An 18,225-nucleotide genomic window follows, 5' to 3' on the forward strand; every position below is an offset into this window, starting at 1 on the left:
TACATGAACCAGAAAACAATGTGTACGAATTAGTAAAAATTTTTACAGACCAGTAATATCTTTTAGCCCATGTCTTAACTTTTAAATCTAAAACTTTTCTAATGGAAGCTTTTCAATTTCATTCAATACTGAAATTGATTTTAACGCTTTTAACCCCACCTTCGCTTGTGGTTGACTCCGATAACGTCTCGTCAAAGATTCATAGCGTCTTTTTGTTTTTAGTTTCATTTACGACTTTGATTCTAAACAAAAATATATGTTAAGGACATTGGCTAGAGACACCGTCTATGTGTAATTGTCACCGAAGAATTCATTTTTTGTTCTATTTTAGGTCTCTACCTATGGATCATCATCGGATGCAGTGTGGGAGGTTTCCTCCTCTTCACCATCATCATAGCCCTCATCATGTACATCCGAAGAAGACAGCAGAGGACTAAAAAGGGATCTGATCTCCTTGATAACAGTTATATACCAGGATCTGAATTTTGCCCTCAGCAAATGTAAGTACACGTTTTTAAGTCGTTTCGTTATCCATACGCTATTAGAAATTCCCCAATGAGTTCAAATTTTTCATTTTGTTTAAACCATTCAAATTTTTTTCAACCTTAATATGGTGCTCAGTTTGATGTTAGTGTCTCTCTTTTTTAAGCATTACGCGATACTTCTAATCAATTTGATCATTCCAATTTATTTAACACTAGATTGCGCAAAGAAGTCATTTTGACTGTTTTTAATTTCAATTAGAAAAACAATGATGTATATAATGACACAATTTCTTAGAATTTTGTGACTTTTTGTACAACGTATAATTTTTTTATTGTTAATATTTACTTATAACTTGTTATCTAACTGTAAATAATATGAAAAATGTTAAAAATGAATTTTGAACCAATTTCTTCACACATTAGTTATTCTTTTACAATCCAGTCATTTTGACTGCTTTTGGGCAATATAGGTATATACTAAGTTTCGTTCTTTCTAGTGTTAACCTTAATATGATGACTGAGTTTGGTGATATTTTAGTACTTTTTAAACATTAGTACATTATACTCCGAGATAACTTGATCAGAAACATGATTAAGTTTTTCACATCATTCAGGTTGCAGAAAATTTGCGTCTTTTTAAGGTTTCAGGTTACGATGTTATGGTTCAAACGTTGAGTCAATATTTCTAAAAATGAATGCTAGGTATTGCATTAAACGATAATGCGCAATGACTATCTAAGCTGACTTCATCACGACGCTTTTCTTAAAGTTCCTCCTCGCCCAACAGGCCGCTGCGCCCTCTAGCAACACTAAAAATAAAGTGTTTGTTGAATCCGTAGATTTGAATAGTTGACATTTTATGGTTTATAATTTAGAGTCGCTATCATATTTTTATTGAATTCTGTGTGATTATATTTGTATTATAAATGAATAATACTTCTCTGTGATTTATAGTTCTAGAGTTTAGTTTTTTTTTCTCTTTCATTTCATTAAAAGTTATTGAAAAAAAGATAATATTATGTGAATTTATGTTAGTGTTCTGAAAATGTTTTTGATGGTGTGCATTTGTAATGAAAAATAAAACATGCGATTATATCAATTACCAATCATTTTATTATAGGTTTTAGTTCTATTGTAAAAGTATTTTTATTATATTTTTTGCCGACCGGCCTGTGTAGGGTGCAGGGAACTGTCCTTGCATCAGAAAGGTCCTGGGTTCGAATCCCGGGCAAGGCATGAATGTTTTTTTTCTCTCTCTCTCTGTGTTCTATGTCCTTTCTTCTTTGTGTGTGAATGTGACCCGCCCTATAAACGGGTTGTGGTTGTGTGAATGGCGTGGCAGAAATCGAATTCCTGGCCATAGATGGCGCTACTGAAAAACAGGAACAATCGCACCCCCACTGCCTAAACAGGCATAAGACAAAAAAAATTCATATCTTTAATTTATTCATGGTAATTTCATTCTGTCATATAATACTTCATTCTACTACAAACTGTGAGAAGAAAAAAGCAGCATTGCTAAATTGTTATTTCAGTTTAAAAAGATTAGTGGTGCAATCAACCAAGCGAATAGGTAATTTATTCTGCATTGAAATGAATTTAAGAACGATAAAACTGGAGAGAAATTAAAATATTTAAGATAAATTCCATTTACTTAACAAAATATACTTTTGTCAGGGCTGCTACTTATCCAGAAAACATTAGAAACTGATAGAAATATTTTATTTTAATCTTTCCTTCGGGAAAAAATTTACTCATTGAAACTACCATTTCTTATTTATAAGAATTAAATATATTATAATTGCACATTTTGTAACAGCTATTACTCATATACTCAATTATTTGCCTAGCCATGTCATTTTCTCTTCTTTTTTAATTATATCAGAGCTAGTTCAGGGTAACTAGAACAATTCTAACAGCTGTTGCTATGTTTTAATCGCCACAAAAAGTTTATTTTTTCTGAATGCAAGGAAAAATCGAAGTACTCTTATTACTTGTTGTTAATCTTTTCCGGATAAGTATCAGCTCCTCCCATACACCCGACATCCCTTAAGAATTACCATAGAAGTAATTTATATATGGAACTAAAATGAATCAAATAACCAAACGATTATAACGAGTTACGTAAATACAATTAAAAATAATGACACAAAACGACAAACTTTTTTCTGTAGCATATGGTGCTGTAAGAATTTAAGAGAGATTGTTGCAATTTTGCTGGGTTTTGAAAAAAAGCGTCGCTTTTTCTTGTTTCCTCTAGCATTAGAATGAAAACTTTTTATATACAGGGTTATTCATCCGGGGTTCATAATTCCCTCCGGGGTTTCGAAGCGTTATAGTAAAAAAAAAAAAAAAGAAGACTAATATGAAAAAAAGAAACATATGAAATTATTCCGAAACTATTCAAGTTTCACTTACATACATTACAGGTGTTCTATGTGTGAACCCTTGGTCACACGGCATGCATCAATTACCCGGATACAATAATACCCGGAGGGAATTATGAATAACCCAGTATATCTGTGTGGTATTGCTATTAGATTACATTTGTTCTAGTTTAAGTTGAGTTTAGTTGGCAATGATTGTATTGTTGAAGTGAAATTAGATGATTACCAGTGTTAAGAGACTCAACCAAAAACTGAAATATTCCGTCGTTCCCCACTAAAAAGCTACTACTTAACTAAAATAAAATTATTCTGACTCCATTTTACAAAAAAAAAAACAAGAAACATAACGCTTTCATTTTACACGAATATTTGTTCTACAATATCACTATAGCAACCGATGATACAAATTCTAACTTACAACTTACACGTACTCAAATGACAAATAAATAAAATCTAGCTTACAACTCACATATATTCAAATGACAAATAAATAAAAATCTAGTAATAAAAATCTAGTAATCTAGTAATTTTTAAATCTAGTAATTTAATCTAGTAATTTTAATTTTAATAAAAATCTAGTAGTTAGAGATAATAATATATGAAATGGTATAAAGTGTTCGATATCTGTGTTCTCAAATAATATGTTCATCAGTTGTCTGATATATTTTACATTGTCATGACAAAGAATAACTTAAAAATGTATTTTAAACATATAGGATGTTCCGTAATCACCATCCTTAATTTACATTCAAAGAAACTTTATCAAAAAATGATACACATTGTGACACGCAATTTTATATCAGAGAGGAAATACCATGAAGGCTATATGATGCTCAACACTAACCCCCTTTGCGGAGGCAGAGCAGGGCCAAAAGACAGGGCAAAGCCAAAGATCCTTAAAACCTCTATCTCAAATATTAAATTTTAATTAAATCTTAGTTATATTAATCTATCTAATAAGTTGATGTATAAAAAATACATAATAAAAATGATGATAGATATAAGATCAAATCGTGCAAGTTTAGGTTATTATTATGGTTTTTTATCATTCATACCTCTTGAACTGATCAGTATTCATGTTCGTCTATTTGTTAAGCGCTTGCCATCTTTGATCGTAGCTCAATTTAGAAAAAATAAGAATGATCTCATTTATTTCTAAAAGCAGCATATTTATAAATATATTTAGCAACTTAATACAATGCATTTATTTTACACATACAATGCGTTGTAATGTGTTTATTTTAAAGCTAAAATTCAGGCAATAAGTAGTATTCTCTTTCAATCTGCAATATTTTAACAGATTTACCATTTATTTATTTATTTATTTTGTAAAAAAACGTGTTTGATTTAAGTAAAAAATAAAAAAATAAAAAAATTGTGATCACAGGTTAGCCATTGGCAAAGTGGTTGTTGTCTAATTTTTCTTGGAAAAGCGACTTTATTGTGTTTTCATCTTGGAAAACTTTAACTGTTGATCCTGAACTGGTACACAATTTCACAGACATATTTAAATGCAGCTCAGACACATTCTGTGTGAATTCTTTTGATGACTGAATAGCCATTGAACAGTCAATCGAGATCAATATTAATATATTCGGATTGGTACAATGGTGTTTGATGGAGATTGTAAGCTGCATCATACACCCGTTTCGGATTCACAAGTTCATACATGAAAAATGATTTAAAAGCTAGGCTTTTTTTTTTAATTTTACATAAATAGTGGATGAATAATCATTTATATTGCGTGGAAGACAGTCTCAAGTCTTGTGCAAGTCATTGGGTACGTTGACAATGGTTCCTTTTATCCGTAACTGGTCATCAACACCCAGTTCTCGTATTTGCATAAAAGGGGTTCGAAGATCCACCATTCGCTCTTTTGGCTCAATTCTCTCAACCATTTTGTTACTTTTATGAGGGACGAGCTTCATGCTTGCGTTTGCAAACGGAATCCTTTCGTTTTTCTGTTTGTATGTAACGCTTAAGGTATTCCCGTCTACGTTCTTTGGCCTTGGCTTTTTCAATCTCGGTAAGTTTAGGCCTTGGCATTGTTTTTTTTTCTTATTTCAACTCTAACTTTTGAGACATCAGTTTGGACCCTCAAGTTTTGAACCCTCAAGCTGAAAACGATCCAGTTTGAACTGTAGGTTGGAATTTCTGATTCTTAATTTAAACAATAAAAACAGAGATATCGTCCAAATGATGAAATTCTCTTTTATTCACAACTCAAGAAGTATTTATGTGATATCTCTGGTCCCATGTCTAGAAAATAAACTCACCAACTTAATGCATAACAAAATTAAAAGTGAAAAAAAGAATTCTAACAAAATTATCAAACAGCAGCAGTCGCCATAGCAAAGCATGCAATGACGACGCATGCGCACTGTTTACTATTACTCTTGATTATTGCAATTGAAAAGTGTGAGGATGCCATCAAATCCAAACCAAGACCCCCAATGAATGCGTAATAAAAGGGAAAGCTTTCGTTTTAATTTTTCGATTCTCAACCGATTTCAATTTTTGAAATCAATAAAAAAAAAACTTTTATACTTATAGTTTCCAAAAATCGCCTATTTTAACGTTTCATTTTAATTCTTGACACTTAAAATCTTCACTGGTGAAAATATTATTTCGCCGACATTATTGCTAGAATTTTTCTTATGCGTTCCAAATATTTACTTCAACAAAGCTATTTCATGCATGGATTGAGTTTTCCATATATATCGAAGATCTTTCCCTCCTCTCGGGCAGACAAAACAGTCATTTCACTTCAAATCTCCCCCAAGGAATTTAAACGGAGAGCGATATAGCCGCCTGCAGAATTTTACATAAAAAATCGTCAGCCGAGGATTTAAATTCCAAAAGAATTTATCCAAGATACCGAATTTCAACACTTTCCCAAATCCTTTGTTACGCCTTCAAAATTGCTTTCAGTTTGTTCTGAAAGCCAAAAGTTAAGCTGTAGAATTAGAAATGCAAACGATAGTTTTTCTCCCAAGTTTCTAGGAACGACTTAAACTGCATTTAAAGTTTTCCAGAAAGTTTTTTTTTTAACCGGTGGTTTCTATATCTTTTGCAACCGAGAAATGCGGGTGTCTGTGCAAACTATAATTGCTGCTGCAAATGGTTGAACGTTAATTAACTGAGTGCTCCTTAAAATATTATTTTTCTGTTGCTATTGCAAGCCTTGTTATTTCTGCAGGTAGAAAAGAATCTTTCAGAGCTACTTTAAGGAGAATTGTTTAACAAGTTCTTGTTGTGTTTTGTTTTCCCTATAATTAACCCTATTCTTTTCAAGTTGGAAATTTGTACTATAAGCTGAACTTTGTTTTTTTTTCCTTAACATATAATGCAAAGTATGTGATAAATATCTTTAAAGCTTTGAAACGGCATGTAACTTAAAAGAAATACGAAGGAGGAAAATAATTTTACTCTTACAATTAACAACAAAGCATGAAATTCTATTTTATTTATTTTGTATTGCTAAATATTTCTCATATGTATAATGTGGGCATTAATGTTGTTGTTTTTTTTAAAACTTCATATGCTTCTCTTGCGTTTGTTAATCAGCTTGCAAATGTACAAAATTATAAGACTTAAGTATCTTATTATTTGGTGTACCAAATTATATTCTCATTCACAGAATGAAAAAAAGTAAATAACCAATAAGTCTGTTTTGATCAACACAGCGAAATCATACACAAAACTGGAAGATGTATACCGACGCTATGAACTAAGCTAAAACAATTGTAACTTTTTATTATTTGTTACCTTTCCTTGTGGTTTTAGTTTATTAGCTTAACAAAGCATGTTTTTAGAAATTCATCCGATCAAGATAAAGATAAACTATAGTTCGTTCACCAGGAGTTGGCACTTGGCTCCGCCTTCATCACGTGGTATCCGACGATACTATTTCGCTATTTTTGGAAGAAGGATATGAACAATCCTGAACAAGGTTGCTATTTGGCGATCGTCAGACAAAAATATTTATTTCGAAATCTTTATGTGCATTTTTTTAACATTAAATATTTCATGAATTTGATGATATTTCTCTCTTTTGAGTGAATAGTTTGTCCTTTTTGAGACATTTTTCAGCAATGCATTTAATTATCTAGAGTAAGGAAAGGTATAATAGCAGGTGATAAAGCGAAGTAAGTGACTGAAGAAGAATTCACTGTTTGAGTTTGGCCCGCATTAAGGGTTGTCTCAATTTCAAGCGTGGAGACGTTTCTTCTCTTACTCCCGCGCTGAAATGAACTCTTCGTTCAAAAAAAAAAGGGGGGGGCAAGTGTTAACTCCTGGTGAATGAAGTATATATTCAGTATCCTTTGGTACAATACTATTATTCAAGGTCACTTCCTGATTGTCAAAAGTTACCATAATCAACTAAAGGTTAATTTTTGATCAGATTGCATTTTCCCCCATCGTATTTTAGAGGCTCGAAATTTTTATTTTATAACCGTCGTTGGACAGTCGACTCAATTTTCGGGTTTACGACAACTAATATTCAACTCTTTAGCCTTGTAATTTTAAACCCACTCCAGAAGCCAAGGGAGCTCTTGGATTTAGTATTGGGAGCACCTTTGATGGAACTGACCCGCATTTGCGATACAAAAAAAGGAAAACTTCAGAAACCTCCCACGGTTAGCCCGACGGCAAGGGGACTGTAACCCATGATCCATCTACCACTGAGGATATATTTTACGTCAGCACTGTGGTTGGTGCGAGCCGGTTGCGAAATTCGTATCGATTAGCCATCGCTGGGATACACCTCATTGGAAGGCGAATGCTCCTGAGCCACCACGTCTCCTTATAAAAAATTCATCAAATTCTATCGAAAACGCTTTCGTGGGATGCAGCGCACAGACCGGTTGGTGTAGAACATATGAATGTTGAACATATGAATGGAAAATATTTCGTACATATAAATACCAAATTTGGTGCGGATCGGTTCAAAATTGAGGTTTTCACGATCACATACACACATGCATATAAACATTCTGCTTTCTTATATAGATAATAAGCTTCTTAAAATTCTAAGCTTTTCTTTCGAGAAAACTATTTCATTTATTTTTTTATTATCCATATAAAATTATGAAATTTAATTACAGTGCAAAGTTTTTATACCTTATAATTCTAAAAAATTCCCATTGTGAAATAAATTCAAAATTAAAAAACTGTTACTAAAATTACAAGTCTTTTTGTACAAAACTGTTTTTTAGTAATTGAACTTCATAATTATTGACAGATATATAATGAAGAAGGAAATACGCGAAAAAATAAATAAAAGTGCTAACTTCCGACAACTTTAACTGCTAAACAATCGGCGCCATATTTTTAAAACTGTATTTGAACAACTATTTCGTGGTCAAGAATCCGAAATTATTCAATGAAAATATATTTTAGTTCAGGAGAAAATTTCAAAAACTTAAGAGTTAGCATAATTAATTAACGTGTCTTAGTGTGCCCTGTGTGCCATTATTTCATAATGTTTACAACGAAGCATATGAAAATTGAAATAAAATTAATTTAAACTATCGGGAGTTTCTTTTTCTGCTACAGGTAGCTTAACTAGTAGTTCACTCAGATTTATTATAATAGCAATCATCAAAAAGTGAAAATTTACTAAAATTTTTTAATTGTTTGAGAAGAACGCCTTCCAATTTTCTTAATCTCATGATAGGCTAACATAATTACAAAATATTTGATTGAACAAAATATTCTATGAATATATATAGGAAAAGCACTGTATTTACCATCTCCAAATGTTTGATTTAGAAATGATGTTTATTCTTTCCGAACAGAAAAGAATAAACAATTCTTTTCGAAACTATAGCACTCTCTCAACTTTCTACGATGACAAAGAATCACGTCAAAATGTTTGTGGAAAGAAAAGTTTTCATTCTCGGCGAAAACTCATTAACGAAATTTCTGTGTCTGATGTCAAAATGGGGCTCAACAATTGTTGTCACGTAAGATTCCCATCTCAAAAGTCTGAGCATTTGAAAGAATTAAGCTCTGCAATTGATAAAACTTCTCGACTGAATCATAACTTCAAATCTTTCGTACAAAGCAACAAATTTTTCGTTAAAAACTGCCAAGAATACTTGATTATGTTGAACTCTTTTACAAAATAACAATGAATACTGTTTAAAATTCTAAATTTCAGTAGAATAATTTTAAACAAGTTTCTTCGCTACTTTGTGTTTCTTTCTTTTTTCGTTAAAATCTTCAACTAATAAATGATTTTATATTTCATCATACTTTCTGTGATATTTTCTACTTATTTTATTACACTTATTATTTTCTATTTATAATTAAACAAAATATATTTTTATAAACATATGAAATATTAATAATTAATCTAACCTTCAGAAATTTTCCGAATTATTTATTAGATTCTAAATCAGTTATAATTTTACTCCTAATATTTTATGTACGCTTAGTTTTTAAATAAAATCTTACGTTGATTCTTACAAAATTATTAATTCATTTGAGTAATTTTCATGCTTTTAGTTAATGCATTCTTGGTGTTTTTAATTAAATATTAAACAAGTAAATGAAATTTTTAAAAAAAAACCTAGACCTAGATATCAAAAAGGGCCTGTTGGAGCTAGTTATGAAAATTTTAATTGAAGAATATATTTATAATGATTCTTAAAATAGCTTTTAAATAATAAAATAAATTTTTTCGAGTTTTAAAATAAGTACATACACTACAGAGAAAATACATACTTAAAGATTTCTGTTTCTGTTTAAACTGGTTGAAAATATTCCGACCCCCCCCCTCTCCGTTAAAAGTGAAAGAAAGAAACAGAAGGAAAGTTAAAGAAGAAGTTTCAAAAAAATAATCGATAAGTTATTCCAATAAGTACCTCATCAAAATAGAAATTTAAGCCTGTAGGAAATAAACGAAAGCTTAGAAATTTAAAATCGCTTTAAAAATGCTATATACTTAAATAAAGCTTTAGTTAACTGCATTTTTTGTTAAAATAATTTTAAAATATGTGTTTTTTAACTCTCAACACACCGTTGCCAAACAGATGAATTAAAATATATTATAAATAGCTAAATTCTACAAATCATATATACAAAGAAAGAAAAAAATTAAAATTACTAATAGTTTATGGAACTATGACATTTTTTATAAAGAAAATGGGTGTAATTAAATAACGAAAAATCTAGTACATAAGTAATCTTGTAAATGTATTGATAGCATACAAAAAATAAGGTTTATCTTAAATTACAAATAAATAAAAAAGCTCGTACTTGAGGCCAACTTTTTGTATCAGGTATAAAATATTTGTTTTATTTTACATTTCTGGTAAAATATTGCTTTAATCTTTTTCATAAAATCAATTTTTAATGTCATATCAACAGTCAGTTCTTGCCATAGTGAACCGTATGATACACAATTTTATTCACAGTATAATGTCGACAATAAAATACCTTAGACACTTGTGGTTGTTTTGACATGGCAAACAGTTTTTGATGTTTATTCATTTCATGTAAATTTTGTTTCATTGTTTCAACGAAATTAAAAAATATTAAAGCCACATTTAAGAATATTAAAATGTAAATAAAAACTGTTTTGATTATTATCTCAATACATTTATAATATTCTTTTTATGAAACCTAGTCCATAAGGTGCAATTTGTATGTATAACTGGCGCACGAAAAATTAGGTTTTTAGTATCAAATGCAAAAGAATTAGTCGTTGAGGTTAGCTGTCCCTTTAAGCTGTAGACTATGGCTTCAAATATTTTTTTTTCCTTTGAGAGAATAATTTTTTTTAAATTTGGTTTCTCAACTTTAATTTAGTTTGTGGCTAACAAAAAAAAATACTTACTTGTAGTTTTAATAGCCTTGTCAATTGCCAGAACTTTTTTACTCGCTCTATACAAATGTCGTAAGATCATAAGATACTTTTTTCAAAATTAATTCATAAATAAAATACTTTTGAAGGTAAAAATCATAACTATTTTTCCTACTTTCAAAGGTGCATACTCAACTTTGAATGCCGTTAATTATAAATTTAAGTATAAAATTGATGTAAATTTCTATGAGTTGTAAAGTTGACTTTTATTTAACTCGTATTACCTCCAGTTTCATATAATTTATGCTTTTGCAATAAATCCAGTCAAAATCTGCTCAAAATTGTTTTTTCAATTCTGCATCTATGTTTGATAGAATACACCTCTAGCACTTTTCATTTATTACGTTTACACTTAAAAATGTTAAAGAAATTTTACTTTCATAAAACTTAATTTGATTTTTATTCCCTGTTTTATTTATCTTATTTATTTGCATTATTAATATTGTGTAATTTTTTGTGCATTGCGAGCCTTCATAAGTTACAACATTCATTTGCTAGAACATTTCATTTCGCTGCAACGATCTTGATTAAACTTGTAAGAATCAATCACGTGATCACGATCACAAAAAGTAACTTGAGTTTATCACATAATCAAGGTTATGTAATAAGTGTTCAAGTTACTTATTATTGATTATAACGCTTGGCACTTAATCAAGATAATGTGGTAAGTGTTATAATAAATGTTTATCATGATTATGTGTCTAAACTATTTGTATCACGGTAAAAAAAACTCGGTGCCTTAAGCATGTTAGCATACATTTACGATTAAATTACATGAAGCTCCTAGCAATTTTAAAAATGTTCAAAATAGCTTTTCAAGAAAAATTATTTCGATCTTAAAATACAATCTTAACATAAAATGAAAACAATCTTAAAATAAAATGAAAGTGTTTAAATTGTATATGACACACAATTTTAAAAAATGTTGCAAGAGCTAATAATTAAAGTAAGCTATGCAATTAATAAACAAATTAACGGAGGATAACTACAAAAACAAATATATAAAAAACAAATTAACAAAGGATAACTAACAAAAATTAAGCTAACAATCAATAATTAGCAAAAAAACTAGTTAACAAGAAATCACAAAAAAATAACAGTTAATGTAAAAAAAACTGACAGTTAATAACTATAGAAAGCAAGCTAACAATTAATAACTGGCAAAAAAATAAATAACTGTTACTAACTAATAAAAAATTGGTCGAAAGAAATAATTAATCCCTTAATAAATGTGCTTTTCTAGTACATATTATTTTATTTCACATTCGAAATTATTATCGCAAACTATTTAGCACAGTGTAAAATAGGTAATTAAACAACTTTTAATCTAATTTTTTCATTGTGTGCGGTCAAATTTCGAAATCGTTAAAACTGTGCCACAACAAACAAAAAAAAGGTTGAGAATCACTGGTTTAGTCTCTTAATATGCAAAAATCGAAAAGTATTCATAGATTTTCATAATTTTCCTCCTTGTGGTAAAATCTAGCCAAATTTGCAAGTTTTTAAAATTTTAAATAATCTTTCAAACATTTTTTTATCCGTTTTAAATCACAGATAGTTCTTTGTGCAATACAATTTATACAGATTAAAATTATAGCTTTACTTCAAATTTTAAAACACTCTAACTGTGATTTTTCTATTTTTGTTGGTAGAAAACTCCTTCGAAAAACACATTTAAATGGCACAAAAAACAATCTAGCTTAGTTAGATAAAGAAAAGGTGGACAAAAAATCTCTAGAAAGACCCGGGGTCGTGGAATCTGCATTTACCCGAGGAAGATCCCTATGACGAATCATACTGTAAGGCAGTGTTTCTTAACCTTTTTGATATAATGGACCCCTTTTAAAAAATTTTAAGAAGTCACGGACCACCTCCCTGTGAAAAAAAATAATTGCAAAAAACATCAATTATTAGAAAACATTTAATTTTAGTATTTTAATAGTAAACAAAATTTTTATAATTAAAATTTTTAATGTGAAGGTTGCTGCTGCTTTTCCTTAATTAATAAATTTAATTGGGGGATTGTTTTCGACAAAGCAACGTGTATATCACGTTCAACATTCAATCGATTTCGATGTTATATTGTTATTGTCAGAAGTGTGAAAAATCCCGCTTCGCAAAGATACACTGTAGCAAACAGAATTATAACTGCCATAGTTCGCTTTACAAGCAATGGGTAGGCTTTCAAGCATTTTAAAAATTAGGAGTAGTCAGTGGACCCCCAAAATATAACTCATGGACCTCTTAGGGGTTCATGAACCACAGGATAAGAAACCCTGCTGTAAGGGATATTGTTCGCGATACATCGTTAGCAGCGATAAGTCATTATATTTACAGCACAATTTTTAATATTATAAATATTACTGAAAATATAATCAAAATATTTCTCGTCTTTAAGATTGTGCTACAGAAATTCTCCCTGTGTTATTATCATTGTGTTAATGGAACTTTTTTTACATGTTATGTGGTGCCAAAGTACATGAAGTTTTGAAATTTTATGTGAAGAAATATTTAGTTTTAATTTTCAATTATTTGATACTTTATAATGATTTTCAACAGCTGGCGTATAGACTAGGTGAATGATGAGGGTTAAAACAATGCAGTAAAGGTGTTTGGATATTTACTTTTAAAACTTCTTAGCGACATCACGCCAAACTGTCTCTAAAAGAAGAACATAAAAATCTTATTTATTGAGAGAATGATCAATAGTTGGTCACCATGGTAACCAAAGAGCTAAAAGATGGGCCACTAACCAATATTACACTGTTAAGAAATAAAAGTAGCTTTCGCTTTGCGGAGGGGCGCATTTCTAAACGGCCGATTGGAATCGAAAAGCCGTTTGCAACGTATCGCGCCACCTGTCGTTGCTTCCTCTTAGGTTTAACTTTTTTTTCTTCTTTTTTATTTCTTTTTTTATATATATCGTCTGCTTGAAAAAAAAACGATTTATTTTGATATGTATTTTTTATTCTGTCGCATCGTTTTTCCGAGAGCTGAATTATTTATTTTCTTCATACTCAAACTCATAAATCAAAAATACATGAAATAGAATATGATTCCAAAGTATTTTCCCAAAACTTTTATTCCATTATTTTTAGATAGATTTATATTTCATTGTATTTTTCAAAAACTATTTTTAATAGATGCAAAAAAAATGCACATTTGTTTTCTAATATTTGAAAGATACGGCGGCCCATAGCATTAAAGTGATTGAAAATTTGTAAGGATTGGATAAATGTATAATATACGGATTCCATGTAAAACAATGCTGCTTCGGTGAGCAGTCTCAAAATTGTCCAGATTAGAGTTACGAAAAAGAATCAGCATAATCAAAATAAATTGAATCAGTATAAAAAGAATCATTATCATTAATGAGAGAATCAAGACAGATATCGTAATCAGCTCTACATAGAAAAAAATTCCCCTTAAACCTCGCTTTCTTACACCGCTTCCAAAACATGTATGCTGCATTTAAGTGCCTTTCATTCCGTTTTTTTTTTTTTTTTTTTTTTTTTTTTTTTTATTGGTTAAGAGTTAAGTAACAATCCCACACTTGCGTAAATTCTTAATGTTGCATTGGTTATGTTCTTTTATTATGAATAATCAAACTTTATTCACTTCGTTTTTGAAATTTTCACTAAAAATAACCCTTTATAAAAAGAAAAAAAATTTATAAAATAAATTTTTTTTTAGACTAACATGATAAATTTGATAATTTCTAAGCATCGTTTCATAATTTTTAAATGCTAATAATTCCACAGAATACAGTCTATAACAAAAAAATCGACGCAACAAGAAGTAATCATCCGATTGCTTTGAAATTTCGTATGCATGAATGTTTTGGCTCGATCAGGCTGGAATGATGCCGACTGGGGACGTATAGTCTTTAGCGACGAATCCCGCTTCCAATTGTGTCCTAACGATCATCGAAGACGTGTTTGGAGACGCACAGGGCAGAGGGGGGATCCTGCCTTCACTATTGCACGCCACACCGGCCCTCAACAAGGCATTATGGTCTGGGGTGCCATTTCCTTTGACAGCTGGACCCCTTTGGTCATCATTAGAGGTACACTTACTGCTCAGCGGTACGTCGACGACATCCTAAGACCTGTTTTGCTACGCCTTTTTCAGCGCCCTGGGCTGGTTTTTCAGCAGGACAATGCCAGACCACATACGGCACGTGTTGCTATGAACTGTCTGCAAGCTTGACAAACTCCTCCTTGGCCTACCAGATCACCAGATCTCTCTCCCATCGAGCACGTCTGGGATATGATGGGAAGGCGATTGCATCTGGCACGGAATGTTGATGACATCGTTCGACAATTGGATCGAATTTGGCAGGAAATACCGCAAGAGACCATCCGGGAGCTTTATCGGTCTATGCCACGCCGTGTGGCAGCTTGTATCCAGTCTAGAGGCGGGTCAACACCTTATTGAACTTGTTACTGTAACTCTGCAATAAATTATTCAATTGTTCTGAAATTTTAATCATTTACTATTCTGTGCATTGTCTTCCTATCCACCAATTTTCGTTTCAATCGGACAACTCCTTCTTGGTGCGTCGATTTTTTTGTAATAGAGTGTACTTGCTTTTTAAGCTTTAATTTTTTGTTCAATAAATAACTAGTATTAATTTTTAAAAAAAACAAAAAAAATGTGTTTTGAGTTGTCTCAGTGATTTTCTAGATTGTGTCACTGTTTTTCTTGCAGTGTGATATGTTTAAAACAACTGTGAATGTTATTAAACAAATATAAATCAACAGAAAAAACTGGAATTTTAAGATCAACTTTAACACCCAATAGGAATAAGAAAAAAGTTTTATTGCTTGAGCTTGCTTACAACATGGGAAGTTTTAGAATAAAGCTTCATGGTCACCGTGAGATTTTGCAAGTAGCACAGCTATCTTATTTCTTTTTGAATTTAATCGTATATCGAAATTGGTCAAAAACTTCAAATACAATCCGTGGCTTATTTCTGTATTCAATAGAGTAAAATATTAACACAGTCTAATCTCCATGTTTATTTACTAAACACGCAAACTATGTTATCGACTTATGACTTTCAACCATCATGGGCTGATGACTTTCTATTTAATGTGAACTTCCCTAATCCGATTATTTCATCGTCATCGAACAATAGCCTCCCTAACTTCTTCTGTGATTCTTGACTGGGGCTATGAAATATTCCTCTGTCGCGTCTTAATAAATGTGCGTTCCAAGTTGGCGAAAGGAAATCAATGGAAATCCATTATCGCTTCATTTCGTTAAAAGCTTTTGTTAGCGCTAATATAGTTGCCAAAGAATGGAAGAAATATTGCATTTGACCATTATCTTAACAAGTTTCTAATATAAATCTTCACAAATACTTGGTTTAATTAATGTTTTGCGTTCTGATAGATTTAGTTTCATTTCTTTGTAAGTTTTGGATGTGTTCACATAGAACATAGATTTTAAGCAAATTTCGATGCTTTTCGAAATCTAGGTTGACACATAAAATAACCGTTTTTGTGTGACGTTTTTTGTGAATAACATGCTCTTTTAATAACTGTTGTGAATTTGTAACAGTTTATTCATGGCTGTTAGGTCAAGTTCTAGCGCCCTCTATGCTAATTCCGAAAATGGCACAAAACGTTAATATGAAGAAAAACCACAGTTTTTTAAAAATGAAAAATGTTTGAGATCTATATTTTTGATAATTAAGTTACTCTTTTGCTTATCTTTGCGAAAATTGAAATATTTTTCTTTGATTTTGATAGTTTTCATCTAAGAGAAAAAATCTCGCCAAATTGGCGATTTTTAAAAAGAGTTTAAAAACTTCTAAATTATGAAAGTTGTTTGTTCGTTCTAAGGCCCAGATAATTCTTAGATGGTTTAAAATTACAGCTTTGCATCAAGCGTTAGACATTTAAAACAGGTTTTTTTTTATTTTCCTTGACTGAAGAATTTAGAAAGGACACTGTTGTTACAGTAACATTTGAGAAAATTGGCTTTAAAGCGGAGATTTTTTTTAAAAAAGAAAAAAAAAGAAAACTTCAAAATAATCTTTATAGAAAATATCTTATTCTGTGATAAAACACTTCTTTAAAGGCTTGACAAAGTTAGGTTTAATGTTCTACATTTACAGAACAAAATATGATTTTAAACTCGGAAATCTCAGTGATTTCTAAACGTCACACATGTTTGTAGGACTCAAAGCACAGCAGCAAAAACAGAACATGTTGTCCTTATGAAATACATTACACACAATGGTTATATGCGAGTTTGGGCGCCATCTATTGGAGTTAATTTGAATTGAGGAATATTATTGACGAAACACATGTTCTTAAAGTAAATTCTATATAGGCAAATCTCATTTTATCCCCTGACTAACAGCTATAAGAACAGCTTAAGCACAGTTATAAAACTCGTAATAGTAGACAGGTTCATGTAAAAAAATATACCAAAAATAATTTTTTTTTTGTATTTTCATTCCTAATAGCGTTACAAAAGCAGGTTATTGTCCATCGCACTCCTACCGCTTTTTTCTACCTCTGAGATTTCTGTTGTTAATTGCTCATAATTCATATGTTTTACAGCACTCTAAATGCTACAAGAAGATCTTCATTCAGAAATTTGCCTTGATATAGCTAAAGCAGTGTATAGGAACTTCGGTCCTATACATTGCCTTATTGATTTATTTTCCATGTCCATAACACGTAACATTCCATGACAACAAACCAACCCTAAACATTGCAATGATTGAATAACAATGTCTAATTACAAATAGTATGCTATTTCTTCCTTTCTTTATCCGAAGTTCAATTATATCTTAAACTCTTATAATAATTCATCAGTTTTACTGTTCAAAATATCGGCTATTTCGTTTATTCTGTTGTGAACTGATTTCAACTAATTTTTGATCAATATATATTGCCGTTCAGATTGTAATTATTATACTTGAGCTAATTACAATTTCAATTTAATATTTATGCTTTTATAAATTTACTTTTTGCATTACCATAATATAGAAATACCCGCGATCTTTAATATCTAACGTAAAGGGCCCGCCTTCTGGAAGGATTAAAAATAATAATGAAATTTATTTAATTCTCAAATACTCTAAGCTAGTCCTTTTTTTAAAAAAATCTAATAAGATTTAAAAATCGCAAAAAAATTGTACAGTGATCAACAGTCTTTTCTTTTCAAAATTTAAACAAAACACTTGTAGAGCTTTTATAGTAAGTCGATGACCCGGAAATTCTCTGTACTTGACATCTCTTTGAAGACATTAAAAGAAACAGTTATGACTATACCTGGAAAAATAGGTCATACACTCTCTTCTGTAGTTGTTTTCATCACCGAAACCGACTTATGCTATTGAAATGCTTATATTCTTATAGAATACGTGGAAATACTGATAAATTCACTGATTAATTGCTAAATAAATTTCCAAAGTGACACATTTATGTATTCCACCACCGGGGAATGACAAGATAGCAAA

At 30.6% G+C, this 18,225-nt stretch overlaps 1 protein-coding gene across 5 annotated transcripts in view; it reads left to right on the forward strand.

Annotated features, from left to right (window-relative positions):
* LOC107456068 (synaptotagmin-15) overlaps nt 1–18,225 on the forward strand; it is a 186,344-nt gene that overhangs the window by 122,889 nt on the left and 45,230 nt on the right. For all 5 annotated transcript variants that reach the window (XM_071178452.2, XM_087166100.1, XM_071178450.2 and 2 more), the window contains exon 2: nt 332–500. In XM_071178452.2, the coding sequence (XP_071034553.2) occupies nt 332–500 (169 nt within the window). The remainder of the gene's footprint in view (nt 1–331; nt 501–18,225) is intronic.

Source organism: Parasteatoda tepidariorum, chromosome 6, assembly GCF_982258835.1.
Source record: "Parasteatoda tepidariorum strain Cologne lab strain chromosome 6, Ptep-v5.0, whole genome shotgun sequence".
NCBI lineage: Eukaryota > Metazoa > Arthropoda > Arachnida > Araneae > Theridiidae > Parasteatoda > Parasteatoda tepidariorum.